The sequence below is a fragment of the Hyperoodon ampullatus genome, assembly GCF_949752795.1.
Source record: "Hyperoodon ampullatus genome assembly, chromosome: 18".
NCBI classification, from domain to species: domain Eukaryota; kingdom Metazoa; phylum Chordata; class Mammalia; order Artiodactyla; family Ziphiidae; genus Hyperoodon; species Hyperoodon ampullatus.
The window spans coordinates 55,983,945-56,001,601 of NC_136931.1; the positions used below are offsets into that span (position 1 = coordinate 55,983,945).

Sequence of the window (17,657 nt, forward strand, 5' to 3'; positions counted from 1 at the left end):
AATAAAATTAATAAATAAATAAACCATAGATCGTTATTGTCTGGAAGTTCTGGAGGCCAGAAGTCCAAGGTCAAGGTGTCAGCAGGATTGGTTCCTTCTGAGGCTGTGAGGGAGAATCTGTGCCTCTCCCCTAGTATCTGGTATCCTTAGGTGTTCCTTGGTTTGTAGATGGCCATCTTCTCCCTGTGTCTTCACACTATCTTCTCTGTGGAACTGTTTATCTCTGTGTCCAAATTTCCCCCCTTTTAAGAAACTGGACATGTTGGATTAGGGCCCAACCAAATGACCATGTCTTGATCATCTGCAAAGACCCTATTTCCAAATAAGGCCAAATTCACAGCTACTGCGGGTTAGGACTTGAGCATCTTTTGCAGGACGTAATTCAACCTGTAACAGGATTGATGAGTACTGATATCTGCAACTTTGTTTTATTCTGTTTTTTAATTGTTTTTTTATTGAATAAATTTGACTTTTTTGTTGTTGTTGTTGTTGTTGTTTTGGTTTTTGCCATGCTGCACGGCTTGTGGGATCTTAGTTCCCTGACCAGGGATCGAACCTGGGCCAAATCCTAATCACTGGGAATTCCCAGACATATAGTGTTTATAAATTTAAAGTGTGTCTTACTTTGATACATTTATATATTATAATATGATTGCCATTGTAGCTATATTATCACATCATTATAGTACAATATTGTTATCTATATTCACTATACTGTGTATTAGATCTCTATGGCTTATTTATTATTTGTTGCACATTTGTACCCTTAAACAACATCAGTCTTATCTCCCACACCCTATCTGCTGGTAACCACCATTTTAATCTTTTTTTTACAGGTTAGACTTTTTACGATTCCACATATAAGTGAAATCATACAGTACTTGTCTTTCTCTGTCTGGTTTATCTAGCTTAGCATAATGTGCTCAGGGTCTGTCCACGTGGCTGAAAACGGCAGAATATCCTCTTTTCTCACGGCCAGATAATATTCCATTGTGTGTATATACCACCTGGTTGTTTCCATATCTTGGCTATTGTGAATAGTGCTATTTGCAACTTACTTTGAATGCATTAAAAGTACATGATGGATTGGGACCTCCCTGGTGACACAGTGGTTAAGAATCTGCCTGCCAACGCAGGGGACATGGGTTCAAGCCCTGGTTGGGAAGATCCGATCCCACATACTGCGGAGCAACTAAGCCCGTGGGCCACAACTACTGAGTCCGCTCGCCTAGAGCCCGTGCTCCACAACAAGAGAAGCCACCGCAACGAGAAGCCCGTGCACGGCAACGAAGAGTAGACCCCGCTTGCCGCAACTAGAGAAAGCCCGTGCGCAGCAACGAAGACCCAACACAGCCATAAATAAATAAATAAATAAATAAATAAATAAATAAATAAATAAATTAGGATAACTTGGGAAAAAAAAAAAAAAAGACTCCTGCGCTCCCAATGCAGGGGGCTTGGGTTCGATCCCTGGTCAGGGAACTAGAACCTGCATGCATGCTGCAACTAAGAGCTCACATGCTGCAACTAAGGAGCCAGCAAGCTGCAACTAAGGAGCCCACCCGCTGCAACTGAGACCCAGCGCAACCAAATAAAATAAATAAATTTTTTAAAAATTAAAAATAAATACCACATGATGGATTGATGGATGGAGGAAGGGAAGGCCAGATGGACTTGTGATAAAGCGAGTGGAGTAAAATGTTAATGCCAGCGTTGGGGCAATGGGGTATATGGGTGTTTGCTGTACAGTTGTTTCAACTTTCTGAATATTTAGAAATTTTCATTGTGAAGTGTTGGAGAAGAAACTGGATGATGGGGATGAAATGATACCATGGGGGGGGGGCTTGCTTTAAAATAATCCAGTTGTGGGTAGGGAAGTCAAATGCAGGGGATTATAAATGAAAGAATAAAGGTCATATGTTGATAACTGTTGGAGCTGGGTATATGGGGGTGCATTATACCCTTCTGCTTTGCAGGGGTATATTTGAAAATTTCTGTAACACATTAAAAATTTTTTTTTGTTTTTATTTTTTGGCTGCGCTGCATGGCATGTGGGATATTAGTTCCACAACCAGGGTTTGAATCCAAGCCCCCTGCATTGGGAGTGCAGAGTCTAAACCACTGGACTACCAGGGAAGTCCCTTAAAATTTTTTTAATTGAAGTATAGTTGATTTACAATGTTTCAGGTATACAGCAAAGTAATTCAGTTATCTATATATATATGTATGTGTATATGTGTATATACTTTTTCAGATTCTTTTCCATTCTAGGTTATTACAAGATAGTGTATAGTTCCCTGTGCTATACAGTAGGTCCTTGTTGTTTATTTTATATAAAGTAGTGTGTACCTGTTAATTTCAAATTCCCAATTTATCCCTCCCCCCTTCCCCTTTGGTCACCATAAGTTTGTTTTCTATGTCCGTGAGTCTATTTCTATTTCATAAGTTCTTTGTATCATTTTTTTAGATTCCCCATATAAGTGATATCACATGATATTTGTCTTTCTCTGACTTACTTCACTTAGTGTAATAATCTCTAGGTCCATCCATGTTGCTGCAAATGGCATTATTTCATTCTTTTTCATGGCTGAGCAGTATTCCATTGTATATATGTACCTCATCTTCCTTAGCCATTCATCTGTTGATGGACATTTAGGTTGCTTCCATGTCTTGGCTATTGTAAATAGTGCTGCTATGAACGTTGGGGTGCATGTGTCTTCGAATTAGAGTTTCGTCTTTCCCGGATATATGCCCAGGAGTGGGATTGCTATAACACTTTTTCTTTTTAATACTGGATAATGTGTTCAAGTACGACATGGAGAGGTCACTTTATTTTTTTATTTCTTTATTTATTGGCCACGATGCACGGCATGTGGGATTTTAGTTCCCTGACCAGGGATTGAACCCATGCCCCTTGTGGTGCAAGCACAGAATCTTAATCACTGGACCGCCAGGGAAGTCCCGAGAGGTCAGTTTAAATCCCTAAATCCAGAGGTTCTCTCCTAAGAGGGGACATTGCATTGAGACCTAAAGGATGAGCCAGCCATGGGGAGAGCTGAGGTGGGCAGAGGGCAGGAATGAGTCTGGAGGGTCTTAATGGCCAAGAGGAGGCCGGTGTGTCTGGTGCATTTAAACTGCGGAAGGACACAGCTGACTGATGTTGCAAAAAGCACCCTGAGTGGCCAGGATGGAAGCAGGGAGAATGGCCAGGAATGTCGCTACAAGGTTCCAGGCAAAAGCTGATGGCGATGGTGCCCTGTACCAGGTGAGGCAGTGGTGATGGGAGGAGGTGGCCGGCTTTGGGGTGTGTTCTGGCTTTGGTTTGGGGTGAAGGACAGGAGGGGGTCCATCCTGGCAAGAGTGCCTGGGTGATTGATGGTGGGCCCAGCTGCCAAAATGGGAAGACTGGGGATGAGTCCAGTTTTTCTGGAGAAAATCAGGAGTTAATTTGTTCAGGTCAAAATCTTAAAAGCTATTGTGGTTCAACCCCTGAGCAATTTGAGGAGCTCCTGGGGTTCCCCCTTAATGCTCCGTCTTTTTTTTTTTTTTTTTTAAAGATTTGATTTGATTTTTATTTTTTTGGCTGTGTTGGGTTTTCGTTGCTGTGCGCGGGCTTTCTCTAGTGGGGGCTACTCTTTGTTGCGGTGCGCGGGCTTCTCACTGCGGTGGCTTCTCGTGTTGTGGAACACAGGCTCTAGGCACGTGGGCTTCAGTAGCTGTGGCATGCGGGCTCAGTAGTTGTGGCACGTGGGTTCTAGAGCGCAGGCTCAGTAGCTGTGGCGCATGGGCTTAGTTGTTCTGCGGCATGTGGGATCTTCCCGGACCAGGGCTCGAGCCCGTGTCCCATGAATTGGCAGGCGGATTCTTAACCACTGAGCCACGAGGTAAGTCCCAATGCTCCATCTTGAAACCAAAAAGGACTTGTCTAAGCCTCATCTAGAACCCTATACATGAACTTGTTCATGACCTGGTCTTAAAACTTAGCAATGGGTCACCTCCTCAGCCCCTGAACCCCAGAATGGTCTTACTCAAATCTGGTCCTGTAATTTTCTGCTTTCCAATAATGGCCTTGTGGCTGCTGAGCGCTTGCGACGTGGCATGTCTCAGCTGAGCTGTGCTATATGTATAAACACCAGATTTCAGAGACTTAGGAAGATAAGAATGTCAACTATGTTGAAATGATAATATTTGGGTATATGGGGTTAAACGAAATATATTATTAAAATTCATTTCACCTTTTCTTTTTACTTTTTTTTTTTAACGTGGCAGGAGTATACTGAAAACTGTATTTGTGGCTCCCACTGTATATATTCTGGAAAGTGCTGCTTTAAACGGGCAGGGATGAGTCCATGAGCTCCTGTGGGTGGCGCCACATCCACCCCCCACGCAGGATGGGACAGTCCCAGGGTTTTTCAGGTTAGGGTGGCTCTTCCCAATCTCACTCCTTATGTGTGCCCAGAATGCCTTTGCTTTACAGCCAGTCTTAAAAATTAACTTTTGGCTAATTTATAAGCTCTAGAGGGGGTTGGGAGAGGACTGAGTTCCCCCACCTACCCATGACAGGACTTAGAATCAGGACATCTTTCACCCCGCAACAAAAACCCAGAGTTCACTCTATCTGGCTCCTGGTGGGCTCTGGGTGAAGGGTTGAAGGTGGTGGGTGAGAGGGAGGTGGATAGTTAAAGCTGGGAAGAGGGTCGCTTTTCCCTCTTCCTTAGGGACAGAATTTTCCTGTTCTTCAGACTCTGGATGTCTCTCTTCGCATCCCTCGAAAAGCAGACTAGTACCAACCCCACTACTAATATGTATTTTTTTAATGGCGTTATCCATACCCCCAGGATTCAGAGTGGATGTTCCCAGCACCCGTGACACTCCCCCAAGGCTCATTCCAAGAACACTAGGCTTCTGAGATTGGAAAAGGCTGGCGGGTGGTGCTTAGTTCCTCGAGGTGACAGAATGGACTCTTCCCGTTCCTTTTGCCCCAAATTTCTCTTTAGCCCTGGGCGTTGGAGTTCCGGAGGCTTTGCCTTCCCCAAAGCCAGTCACCCAAAGGTCTCTGGGGCGCCAAGGGGTAGTGGTTGGGCGAAACAAAGCGGATTCACCGGTTCCTTCCCTTTAACCAACGTTCTTCATTCAGTACCAGGTCCCCTTCTTGTTCAGCAGGAGCTCCAAGCCCAATTTTTTATTCGATATCTGTTTAATGGTGTTATGGTTGAAAAAAAAAAGCCATTGTATATTGAAAAGTGGTTAAAAGCCAAAATATAGTTTACATCCAGGCTCTACCACTTCTGAGCTGTGTGACCTTGGGCATGTCATTCAGGTCCTCTTTGGACCTCAGTTTTAACCTCTGCTTAATGGGAGTAGACTTGAATTACTGGGTCCTCCGCTCTGGGATACTTGGTCTCCGGACAAGTTTAGGTCCCAACATCTTGGCCTCTAGAGAAGGGAGGGGAAGGGGAAAGGGATGTCTTCCTGGAAGGAGATTAAGGAGTCGGGGGTGAAGGAAAGGGAGAAAGGGGAACAGAAAGACGCTTGCGCAGCAAATACCTCACGCTCTCCAGCCCCTCCCAACCCCTTCTCTGCAGCAGGGAATTGCAGGCGCCACTCCACCTATCCTAGCCCAGCCGAGGGACAACCCCCTGCTCCTTCCTTCTCTACGGATCGTCGCCCTCCTCCCGCCCCCACAACAGCCCAATCGGGGGTGGGAGTAGGACTGGTCCGGCGAATCCGCGACGCCTGCGGGGGCGGTATACCCGCCCATGGGCCTCAATCAACGTAAGTCCCGCCTGCTCGAGCCCGCTCCCCCTCCTTCCTTCACGTCAATCCCTCCCTTCTAACAGGGCGACCGGATCCAATCAGTATCGGAGCCGGCCGAGCGGAGGGGGCGGTCCCACTGTACGTAACCGAACTCCGCCCGTCTCTCGGGCAACGCCCCCACCCCCTCCCGATCGGAAATAGCGGGGCTCTGGGCCAATCGCAGCGGCGTGCCTTTGTCCAGAGACCAATGAGAGAGGGAGTGGGGATGAGCCCGAGTCTGAGCGGCAGTAATCCAAACCAATAGGCGGCTGAGAGCTCAGGATGGCGGAGGGGAGGGGCGGGTCCGGGGGCGGAGCTGCGGCCTGCCAGCCCGCCTGCCTGCCAGCCCGCCCGCCCGCCCGCCCTCCCCCCTTGGCCGGCTCGGCTCCTCGGCGCTGCCTGGGGTCCTTCCCTCCCGGTCCCCGCCTGCCAGCCCCCGCTCTGCTGCGCCCTGCCCGGCCAGGCCTGGAGCCGACACCACCGCCATCATGCCGGCCGTGTCCAAGGGCGATGGGATGCGGGGGCTCGCTGTGTTCATCTCCGACATCCGGAACTGTGAGAGCGCGGCCGGGGGACACCGGGCGAGGGAGAGCGTGGGATTGAGGGGTTCGGGGGTTACAGAGGGGCCCAGGGGATAGAAATCCATTGCGGTCTTAGAGTGAGAGGATAGAGAGGCCCAGGGGGTAGTTTAGGGTGGGGAGGATGGGGGTGCTTAGGGTGTCATAGTGTGCCTCTTGAGGTGACGACACGTAGTGGCTAGAGGCGTCCGGGAGGGTCTTAATAGAAAGGAGGCTAGTAAAGTCCCGGGGATGGGGCATAGAGTTGTCCCTGGGAATGGAAGAAAGGCTGGGGGATCGTATTAGAGATGGGGTTAGAGAAATCCCTGATGTAGCTAGAAAGGGGAAAGGGTGCATGGGTGGGTGGGTGGGGGTACCCTGTGGAGAGATAAAGTGGGAGGAGGCCAGAGAGGACTGGGAGGACGTGAAACACAGGAAGCCTAAAGGGACTGGGCTTGAGGGCCTCGGTGAGGGGGTGTCATAGAGGGGAAGGGGCTAGGTAGGTCACCGAGGCTCCCAGCTAGTTCATAGAGAGGACTTGAGAATGATAGAAAGTCCCAGGGGTTTGGGGAGGAGAGACGGGAAGGTGGGGGACTGTAGCGGGCCCCTGGTGAGGGATAGAGGGGCTCCAGGATGGAGGATTGCTTAGGAGACATGGAGGGCAGTGGAGAAGGGGCTAGAGGGGGTACTGAGGGGAGCACAGAGGAGAGGCGCTGCAGGTGGAGAGTCTTGGGAGAACCTGAAATAGGGAGCTGGGGGCCCTGCAAAGGAGAGGACATTATAACGCGGTGTCTTGGGGGATGTGCCAGAATGGGGAGAGCCCAGATCTCAAAGAAGGGGCCAGGGGGCCTTAGGGATTTGTGGGGAAGAGATCTGGAAAGCTGGGGGGTGGGGGAAGCCTGGCCCCAGAGAGGGGTCATGGGTCAGGGAGCAGGACAGCCCTGAATCTGGAGCGCTCGCCCATCTGACCACATCAACATGGGGACAGCCATCACCAGCAGGAAGAATGGTCGTGACTGTGGGAGGCCTGGTGCCAAGTCAGCTCCCAGCTCCTGCGAGCGGGTGTTGGTGTTCGGAGCTGCCAAAAGCTTCACAGGCTGTGTCCGCACGGGCTTTGGGGTCAGCCAGACTTGGGTTTGAGTCTGAGCGCTCTCACCCCCTAGCCGTGTGACCTTGAATGAGAGATGTCGCCTCTCAGTTTCCTCATCTGTCAGGAGGGACTGCTGATCACACCTTCCTGATGGGGTTATGATACCCAATGTGAGTGAGGCCTTTCACACACTCCAGGCACTAGATAGCTTGGCTACTGTTCTTGTTATTTGGCTGGATCTGAAGAGCGGCCTCTGCTGAGTGCCCAGTGATGATTTTAGAATTTAGTAGGTATGGAAGGATCTGGCATGTAGTAGGTGCTCAGCGAGCAAGAGGGGTGGAAACTGTTGGGTCTCAAGTGGCGGAGAGAGGTTAAGACTTATGAAAGGGGTGGAGCTTTGAGGATTGGTGGGTTGCGGGGGCCAGCTGTTAGCAGCAAGTGTGCGTTGCCTCTGACACCTACCTTGAGACCCTTGGCAAGTCATTCAAGTTCTTGGAGGCTCCCTTTTCTTGTCGGCTGACTCCCATTGATCAGAACATCTTGCCTCTGAAGGTTCGTTCATTCGTCTATTCATTTGACAAAAAGCTTTTTGATCACGCCAGTGTGCCAGACACTTCCGGGGACTGGGGCTATAACAGTGAACAAAAATTCCTGCCCCTGGGAGCACCCATGCCAGGAGGGAGATTAACAAGTAAACACAGAGAACCGCAGGGTCAGACGATGACTAGTGCTGTGAAGAAAAATAAGGCTGGCAAGCGGGGGAGGCGAGGGACCAGGATTGAGAGGGATCGAGCCCTGCAGATTTTGGAGGAAAGAAGGGTCCAGGCAGGAGGATGGTGCATTCAAAGGTCCTGAGGTTGTAGCATGCTTGGTGTGGGTTCAGATAAATGCGAGGGGGCTTTTGTGGCTGGAGCCAAGAGAGGGAGGGAGGGAGAGCGGTGGGAGATAAGGACAGAGAGGAGACAGGGCTTTGTGGGCCACTAGGAGCACTTTGGCCTTTCTCTGAGTGAAGCAAGAGCAGCGGGAAGGTTTTGAGCACAGAAGGGACAGGAGCTGATAGATGTATTAAAATAGTTCCTCTGGCTGCTGGGAAGAGAACAGACCCAAGGAGGTACGAACAGAAACAGGGAAGGAATTAGAGGGCCGTTGCAGGCATCCCAGTGAGAGACGGTGTTGGTTCGACTGGGGTGAGAAGGAAACGATGAGAAGTGTTTGGTTGGAGATAGATTTTGAAGGATCTGCAAACGGATTGGATGATGGGAGCAGGGCAGGAAAGAGAAGACAAGTGGGTGTCACTGCAGGACCCCAGAGGGAAGCCAGAGGACGGAGGGGAGGCTCCGACCTGGGGGCAGTGGAAGTAGTTCAGCCAAATGAACCAGGGCTGGAGAATCAGGGCTTCCCCTTGTCCTTGGTTTTCTCATCAAGTGTAGGTTGAATGGCTGGTATGTTTCAAGCCTTATCATGGGCACTGGGGAAACAGTGGTAAATAGGACAGACTTGTCTGTACCCCCATGAAACGCCCAGCCCCTGAGGGAGACAGGTGCTGCATAAAAATCGCAGCTGTCCATCTCCCAAGCACTTGTATACGGATGTTCATACAGCATCATTCATGATAGATAGCCAAAGAGCGGAAACAAACCCAAATGTCTGCCAGCGGATGGATGGAGAAACACAATGTGGACACCCACACGATGGAATAGTATTCAGCCATTAAAAAGGAATGAAGCACCGTAGAGGCTACAACACGGATGAAGCTCGAAAACATCATTTTAAGTGAAAGAAGACAGACACAAAAGGCTACATATTATAGGATACCATTTCTATGAGATGTCCAGAATAGGCAAATCCAGAGAAACAGAAAGTAGTTGAGTGGTTGCCTAGGGCTAGGGGGTGGTGGAATGTGGAATGACTGCTAATGAGAACAGGGTTTCTTTGGGGGGGTAATGAGAATGTTCTAGAATTAGATGGTGGTGATAGCTGAACAGCACTGTGGATCTGCTAAAGACCACAGAATCACACTATCAAATGGTGAGCTGTGTGCTATGTGAATTGTATCTCAATTTTTTTTTTAATTGAAGTATAGTTGATTTACAATATTGTGTTAATTTCAGGTGTACAGCAAAGTGATTCCGTTATACATATATATATATATATTTTTTTTTCTCATATTCTTTTCCATCATGGTTTATTACAGGATGTTGAATATAGTTTCCTGTGCAAATCCTGGTTGTTTATCTACTTCATATATGCTACTGTTAGATGATATATTAATTTTATTTTCTTTACCTAAATTGAGGAAGAAACCTAAAATCAAATCTAAATATATTACAAGGCATTCAGGGAGGTATATTTTGTTGCCCCCCCAGAAAATAACCTGAAATTTACTTTCAAAATTAGATCTGCTTGTTTAAAAGCCCTATCCTGGCTCCTTTCTTGTTTGCATCAAGTTTTTTTTTAAGTGGAAAAAAATTGTAGCTGTCCTAAGTCCAGTGAGGGGGAGGGCCACGATGATGAGAGAACGGGGGCTCTGTCTGCTTGCGTTGCCCAGACAATGGGGAGGGGTTAGCCAGGCCAAGGGAAGGGGAGAAGAGCTGTGAAGGCAGAGGAACAGCAAGTGCAAAGGTCCTGAGGCCCCGTCGAGACTCTGTGCTAAGGCCTATGTGGCTGGTGCAGAGAGGGATGGGTTCTGACACTGAGGAGGTGGGCAAAGGCCAGGTTGGTGTTTGTCCTGAGAGCACCGGAGAGGGTTTCAAGCTGGAGTGAGGGCAAAAGAAGGGATGAGGGACGTGGATGAGGCCGTGCTCAGAGCTGAGCAGGTGGAGGACGGCGGGGAGTGTGGAGCCATCCTGCTGGAGGATCTGAAGGGCATAGTGGAATTCAGGGGGAAGGAACTAGAAGGAGATGAAAGGCAGGCTTTGAGAAGGAGAGCCAGGAAGGGCAAATTCTGCAGATAAGAAAGGGAGAGGTGAGGCTGGGCCCAGCCTGAGGGCGTAGTCCTATCCTATCTGGAGGGGAGTCAGCCTCCCAGACACTTATCTGACTGGGAGCTCCCTAAGGCAGGAGCTGGGGTTGCCTCCTCTCTAGGGCCCAGCTCTGCACAAGCCCAAGGACAGTGTGAGTGAATGAATGGGAGGGGGGTTGCTAGGCTGCCACAGTGCCCCGAGCTCTCCATGAGGGCACATCCCACTCCAAACTGTGACCCATTCTGTTTGTGGCATCTCCCCCAGCCCCTGGAGCACAGGCCCTGGTCTGATCCCTCCCTGGGTCCCCACTTCCACCTTCTGCAGGGCCTGGCCCACAAGAGTCCTTGGGAGGTGTTTGCTGATTGAATGAATGAATGAATGAATGAACACATCAATCTTTACTGAGCACTGATTGAGTGCCAGACACTTTCTAGGTGATGAGACTAAAACGGTGAGCAAAAGTCCCCTCCCAATGGTGCTCACATTCTAGGGGGGAGATGGACCAATATACAGGAAAATATATAGTGTTCAGGTGTTCAGACAGGTAGCAGTGAGTGTTGGGAGGAAATAAAGCAGGGAAGGGGTGTAGGGGTGTAGGGATGGTGCTTTTATATACGCTGCTCGGAGCATCTCTCACTGAGCAGGTGACATGGGAGCAAAGAAAAATTTGGTGGGTGAATTGGCCTGCAGAATCTGGGAGAAGACATTTTTGGCAGCACAGGCAGCCTGTGCAAAGGCCCTGAGGCAGGACTGTGCTTCAGGTATAGGAGGAATGCGGGGAGAGGGTGGGAGTCGTGGTCAGAGAGGGAACTAGTGGATCCAGTGACGACTTGTTTTTACACTGAGCCAGATGGAAGCCAGGGAGAGATTCAGTGCAGAGAAGGGACAGGATTTGACTCATGTTTTCACAGAATCCCTCTGGCCGCTGTGGAGAGAGCAGAAGGAATGAGTCCCACTTTGGTGGTGCTCCAACATCAGTGTGCCGTTGGGGACAGCGCCCCTCCCCCCACGCCCCGCCCAGGGCACTTAAAGGAACTGGCTTTAGGTTATGAGTGGCATCCAGATGCTGGCAACAGATAGATCCAGGCCTGAGCCCCATCCCTTTCTACCTGTGTGTCATCTAGTGACCTCGGTCCACAATCGCATTCAGCATCTCCCCTGTGTCAGGACTGCTCTGGACCCTGTGTCAGGATGCTACACGGAACACAGCCACCCACCCCCGCCCTTGGGGAGCTGGCATTCCCAGCCAGAAGCCGAGGGCTTACAGAGCAGCATGTGCCCCCTTAATATGTTAGGCGGCAGCTCAGGGAGGTCTTTGCAGCTACGTTCAAGTAGGGAAATGACAGGGTGTGACTTGGTTGCTCAAGGAGAATGTTTTCTCTCAGAGATGTTGACAGTCTTGATAACATCTAACCCAGGGTTGCCACATATGTACATTTTTTAAAAAATTGAGGTAGAGTTAATTTACCGCGTTATGTTAGTTTCAAGTATACAGCAAAGTGATTCAGTTATACATATATATATTGAATACATATACGTATGTATATATATCCTTTTTCAGGTTCTTTTCCATTCGAGGTTATTACAAGATATTGAGTAGAGTTCCCTGTGCTATACAGTAGGTCCTTGTTGTTTATCTCTTTTATGTATAGTAGTGTGTGTATGTTAATCTCAAACCCCAAATTTATCTCCCCCCCACCCCTGCAGTTTCCCCTTTGGTAACCATAAGTTTATTTTCTGTGTCCGTGAGTGTATTTCTGTTTTGTAAGTCAGTTTATTTGTATCTTTTTTTTAGATTCCACAGATAAGTGATACCATATGATATTTGTCTTTCTCATATGATATTTGTTACTTCACTTAATATGATAATCTCTAGGTCCATCCACATATGTACATTTAAATTTTCCGTAGTCACATTAAAAAAGTAAAACCAGGGAAATTAATATGATTTATTTCCTTTACCCCAGTATGCCCCAAATATTATCTGAATGTGTAATCGATATTTTTTCAATGATTAACAAGACAGTTTATGTTCCTTTCTCAACTCGGAGGCTACAGTTTCTTTGGAAATATTTTCTCTGTCTTAAGAGTTCATAAAACTTATGGTTAAAAAAGAAGATTCACAAAGGGTCCAAGTCGTTCCAAACATACTTTTCCAGTGACTGAGTGGAGGATTGGTTTTTAATGTTTAACTTATTAGAATTAAATAAAATTAGGAATTCAGTCCCTCAGTAGCACCAGCCAATTTTCAAATGTCCAGTGGCCATATGTGGCCAGTGGCTCTGGTGGTGGACCACATGGGCCAACATGTTCTGAACTTTATAGGGGTCCAGAGTCAACAAGCATCATCTCCCAGAACCCTCTTTGAGGACTCAGGGCTGTTGGGACTTGTGTGGGAGACATTGGAGCACATCCTAGTAGAGAGAAACTTTTGTTGCTTTGTATTGTAAACAGTAGTTGTCTGGAAGGCAATGAAGGGTCTTGCAGTGAGGTGCCAGCCAGTGCCTGGGTTACAGCCATAAAAGCATGTCAGTCCCTTCATGGTAGTCCAGGTTTGTTAGGATGCCTTTTGTGGCAGTGACAGCCCCACCCCGATGCCCCAGGTTAAATGCTTAGGGAGGCTTATTTCCCCTACCCAGAAGCCCCAAGGTCCTTCTGGAGCGGTCAACAGTAACCTGCCCTGGCCTGTAGCAAGGGGGTGGCCTCTTTTCCACCTGCACGGCCCTCACAGCAACAGCTGCAGGCAGAATGGGAGCCCCTGCCCTCCCATGGCTCCCCAGCACCCTCAGAAAAGCCAAGAGGTTGCACCGTCTGTCCCCGCCTGCTGTGCTAGCCCCCAGGCCTTTGCACAAGCTGGTCCTCATGCCCAGAGCACACCTCCCCTTATTTCTGCTTGGTCCATTTCAGCCTCGTCTTTTGAGCCTAAAAATCCCAGGAGCGGGGAATTCCCTGGCGGTCCAGTGGTTAGGGCTCCATGCTTCCACTGCAGCGGGCATGGGTTCTATCGTTGTTGGGGAACTAAGATCCCACATGCTGCAGCGTGGCCAAAAAGGAAAAACAAAAAACAAAAAAAATCCCAGGAGCTGGCCAAAAAAAAAAAAAAAAGTCCCAGGAACTGGCTACCAGGAAGCCTTCCTTCCCGCATCTGATTCCAGCCTCCCAGCCCCCACTGTGTTTGCCTCTGTGAAAGTTTTCCCCATTGTCCCTGTCAGCCTCTCCAATCAAGGAGCATCCCCAGGGCAGAGCAGGTGTGACTCATCCCTGAGCTTGGCCCAGGGAATGTTTGAAGATAAAGGAATCTCTTTAAAACATCCTGAAATGCTTGAATGCCTCCTGTGACGGGGAGCTCATCCTCCTGTCGCAGGCTGGCCGAGTGATGGGAAGTTTCTTCCACGAGCCCATTTCTGTCACAGCCGCCTTCAGCCCCTTTCTCCCATGCGTTACCCTCAGCAGCACCCAGGTGCTGTCTCTGGGCACCCAGGCTCTAGATATTTGCAGAGGTTATGTGCTCTGCTGGGATGCATTTCCTCTGGGGCCACAGAGCATTCTCTTTTGGAGACCTGATGCTTTGTTCTTTCTGTGAATTCTTTTTTGTAGCAAAGTATATTGGTGGTGCAGAAGACAATATCAAATAGACGTGAACAATTGAAACACTAAGGAAAAAACATATACACACACAAACATATATTCTTTGAATATTCCTTACTTTAAATTTTATTCATTTATTTATTTATTTATGGCTGCGTTGGGTCTTTGTTGCTGCGCGCGGGCTTTCTCTAGCTGCGGGGAGCGGGGGGCTACTCTCCTTTGCGGTGCACGGGCTTCTCCTTGCAGTGGCTTCTCTTGTTGCGGAGCACGGGCTTTAGGTGCGCGGGCTTAAGTAGTTGTGGCTCGCGGGCTCTAGAGCGCAGGCTCAGTAGTTGTGGTACGCCGGCTTCATTGCTTCACAGCATGTGGGCTCTTCCGAGACCAGGACTCGAACCCTGTGTCCCCTGCACTGGCAGGCGGATTCTCAACCACTGCACCACCAGGGAAGCCCTAAAAATTTATTTTTAATTTTTATACATAGCAGGCACTAATAATTTTTTTTATTAAGTGAGTGAAATGTCCAACTATAGCATAATAATTAAATAAATTACTGGATAATTCACTCAGCCGACTATCATAAATTCTTTTATTAGGAAACAGATTCTCATACCATGATGGTGGGATATAAACTGGTTCATTATGGGAGAGCCATTTGCCTTCATATATCAGAAAAATTTGAAAATGGGCATACTCGTTGCTCTAAGAACTTTATTTCCAGGACTTTATTCTAAAAACAAATTACATAGTGTTATCATATAGCTATAAAGAGGTGTATTGAAGAACACTTCAGATTAGCCAAAATTTATGAACTATGGCCATTATTTTTCTTTTCCATATTCTCTGTCATGTGCTTATGTTATCTTTGAATTTTTTTTTTTTTTTTTTTGGCCACACCCCGCGGCTTGCAGGATCTTAGTTCTGTCACCAGGGATCGAACCAGAGCCAAAGTGCCGGGTCCTAATCACTGAACCACCAGGGAATGCCTGCATATTCTTTACATTGTCCATATCTATTTTATATTCTCTTCTACATCATTGATATACTTCACTATAAAAATATATTCATATATATTTGTATACAAATATATTAACTTGTATATTCACATATACATATATAGTGTATCTATAAAAAAAAGCTCACAGATCAGAAGTGATGAATTTTGATGAATTTTCCCCAACTGAACACAGCTGCGTAACTGGCCCCCAGGGGCAAACACAACATCCCTAGCTCCCTGGCACCCCCTTCCCTACTGCTCAGTCATCCAACACCACAGGTTAGTTTTGCCTGCTTCTTAAAGCTTTTAATAGAGGTAAACGAAGGCCAGAGAGGGCTCTAGGCTCAGTAATTTACTTGCCGTGCAGATATCCGTCTGTCTGTGGTAAAAGTTAGGCAGCCACTGTGTGCTATATGGTCCATCTATAAAAGCTGTTTGGTGTTTTTTTTCTCGTCCCTACAGAATAGCTTTAAGGCAACTGAGTAGACCAATTGTGTGGTCATCCTCAGGTTAGGAGGAGAACGGAACATGCGCACCAGTTTTGAGGGGCTCTCGTGCTGGTCACTGCCCCTGCCCTGCCCCGCCCCCAGAGGGAGGCGCTGACCTGACCCCCTGGCCACCCTCCGCTGGGCACGCCTCAGCAGTGTGACATGGTTCTGGCTTAGTTCTCGCTGGTGAACTGCTCCTGAACCCTCCTCATCTTTCACGGCCCTCCTCAAATGTCCCCTATTCTTGGCAGCCACCAACAAGGCCCCCGGGGGTGTCTGGGTGACCTCCAATTGTGCCCATCTCGCTCAGGTGTGGGGACGGGACCCCGCTGCCTGCGCCCCACCAAGCCAGGAGTCCCTGGGGGAGGATCAAAAGTGCCAGATCTGCGTGGGTCCTGGGTGCCCAGCGTCGCCCCACTCAGGCCTGGCCCACAGGGCTTAGGAAACGTGTAATTAATAAATGAAGCATCAGATGGCCTCTGGGCCACACAGGCCAATTCAGCCTCATCGCTGAGGTACTGGCCCTTCATCGCCTGGGTCCCAGAGACCTCCCACCCTCCCTGAGGCCTGGGAGTGGGTCACTCTGTACCTCTTCAGACCCTTTTTTTTTTTACACAACTTCATGCCTTTCCTGAGCTCAGGCACTCAGTAAACCTGTGGAACGTGGAGTCACTACCCAGAAAAGTGGCAGACGCTGGCCCTACCCTCGGGGCTCTGGTGTGGTCTGGGGACAGCAGCAGACCCAGACACGCACAGCAGCGTTGAGGGAGGTGACCCGGGCAGTGTGGGAGCCCAGGAAAGGCCCAAGAGCAGCGCTACCCAGAGTGCAAGCCGCATGTGTGGTTTTTAACTTCTTCAGGAACCACTTTTTTGTTAGTAGAAATTAGAACGGAATGGGCCAAATTAATTTTAATAATATGTTTGTATAATCTGATACACCCCCAATATTCTTTTTTTAATATTTATTTATTTATTTTATTTTGGCTGCCCCAAATCTTAGTTGTGTCATGTGGGATCTTTTTAGTTGCGGCATGCAGGCAACTAAATATTCTCATTTCAACATGTATTCAATATTTAAAAATTTTTTTGATTTAAAAATTTTTAAACAACTAATTAATTATACTTTTAACTTTGTAATGAGATAGTTTACATTTCTTTTTTGAAATTAATTAATTTGGTTGTGCCGGGTCTTACTTGTGGCAGGCAGGCTCCATAGTTGTGGCATGCATGTGGGATCTAGTTCCCTGACCAGGGATTGAACCCGGGCCCCCTGCATTGGGAGCACAAAGTCTTAACCACTGTGCCACCAGGGAAGTCCCTACATTTCTTTTTTTTTTTCCACACTCAACCTTCTAAATCCTGTGTGTCTTTGCCACTTACTGCCCATCTCAGTTGGGAACAGCCACGTTTTAGGTGCTTGAGAGCCACCTGGCTGATGGCTGCTGTATTGGACACGGCAGCTCTAGCATCTATTTGGAACTGATCAGGAGGTACTAATCAAAGGGGGCTTCCTGGAGGAGGTGATAGCTGAAGTGAGGCTTATGGGAGCTTCCCGGAAGTTGGGAATAGGTGGTGAGGCAGGATTTCTAAAGAGAAAGAGAGCACATACCCTCGCTTTCTCCTTCATTCACTCATTCATTTGAACCTCCCAGTTGGCTCGCCACATGTGGATGACACAGCCATGGGTCAGAGCAGGCTCCACCATTCAGATGACCAGACATTTATTAAGCACCTGCTATATGCTGGGCACCGTTCTAGAAGCTCCCCTGTGATGCTTATAATCTGAAGGGGGAGCCGAGGTTTGACAGTAAAGATAAATAAAATAGTTACATGGTGTGAAATGAGCCAGGGAAGACTTTTTTTTTTTTAGTATTTATTTATTTGGCTGCACTGGGTCTTTAGTTGTGGCATGCAGGGTCTAGTTCCCTTACCAGGGATCAAACCCGGGTGCCCTGCACTGGGAGCACGGAGTCTTTTTTTTCTTTTCTTTTTTTAATTTATTTTTTAGAAATTTATTTTATTTATTTTATTTTTGGCTGCATTGGGGTCTTTGTTTCTGTGCGTGGGCTTTCTCTAGTTGCAGTGAGCGGGGGCTTCTCATGGCAGTGGCCTCTCTTGTTGTGGAGAACGGGCTGTAGGCACTTGGGCTCAGTAGTTGTGGCTTGCAGGCTCTAGGGCGCA

The 17,657-nt window shown here is 48.2% G+C and overlaps 1 protein-coding gene across 3 annotated transcripts in view; it reads left to right on the forward strand.

The window, feature by feature from the left end:
- Positions 1-6,284: 6,284 nt before the first annotated feature.
- The window catches only part of AP2A1 (adaptor related protein complex 2 subunit alpha 1), a gene marked incomplete at its 5' end in the record, with an annotated part of 36,854 nt that continues 25,481 nt past the window's right edge, over positions 6,285-17,657 (forward strand). For all 3 annotated transcript variants that reach the window (XM_079723384.1, XM_079723382.1, XM_079723383.1), the window contains one exon: positions 6,285-6,351. In XM_079723384.1, coding sequence (XP_079579510.1) covers positions 6,285-6,351 — 67 coding nt within the window. The remainder of the gene's footprint in view (positions 6,352-17,657) is intronic.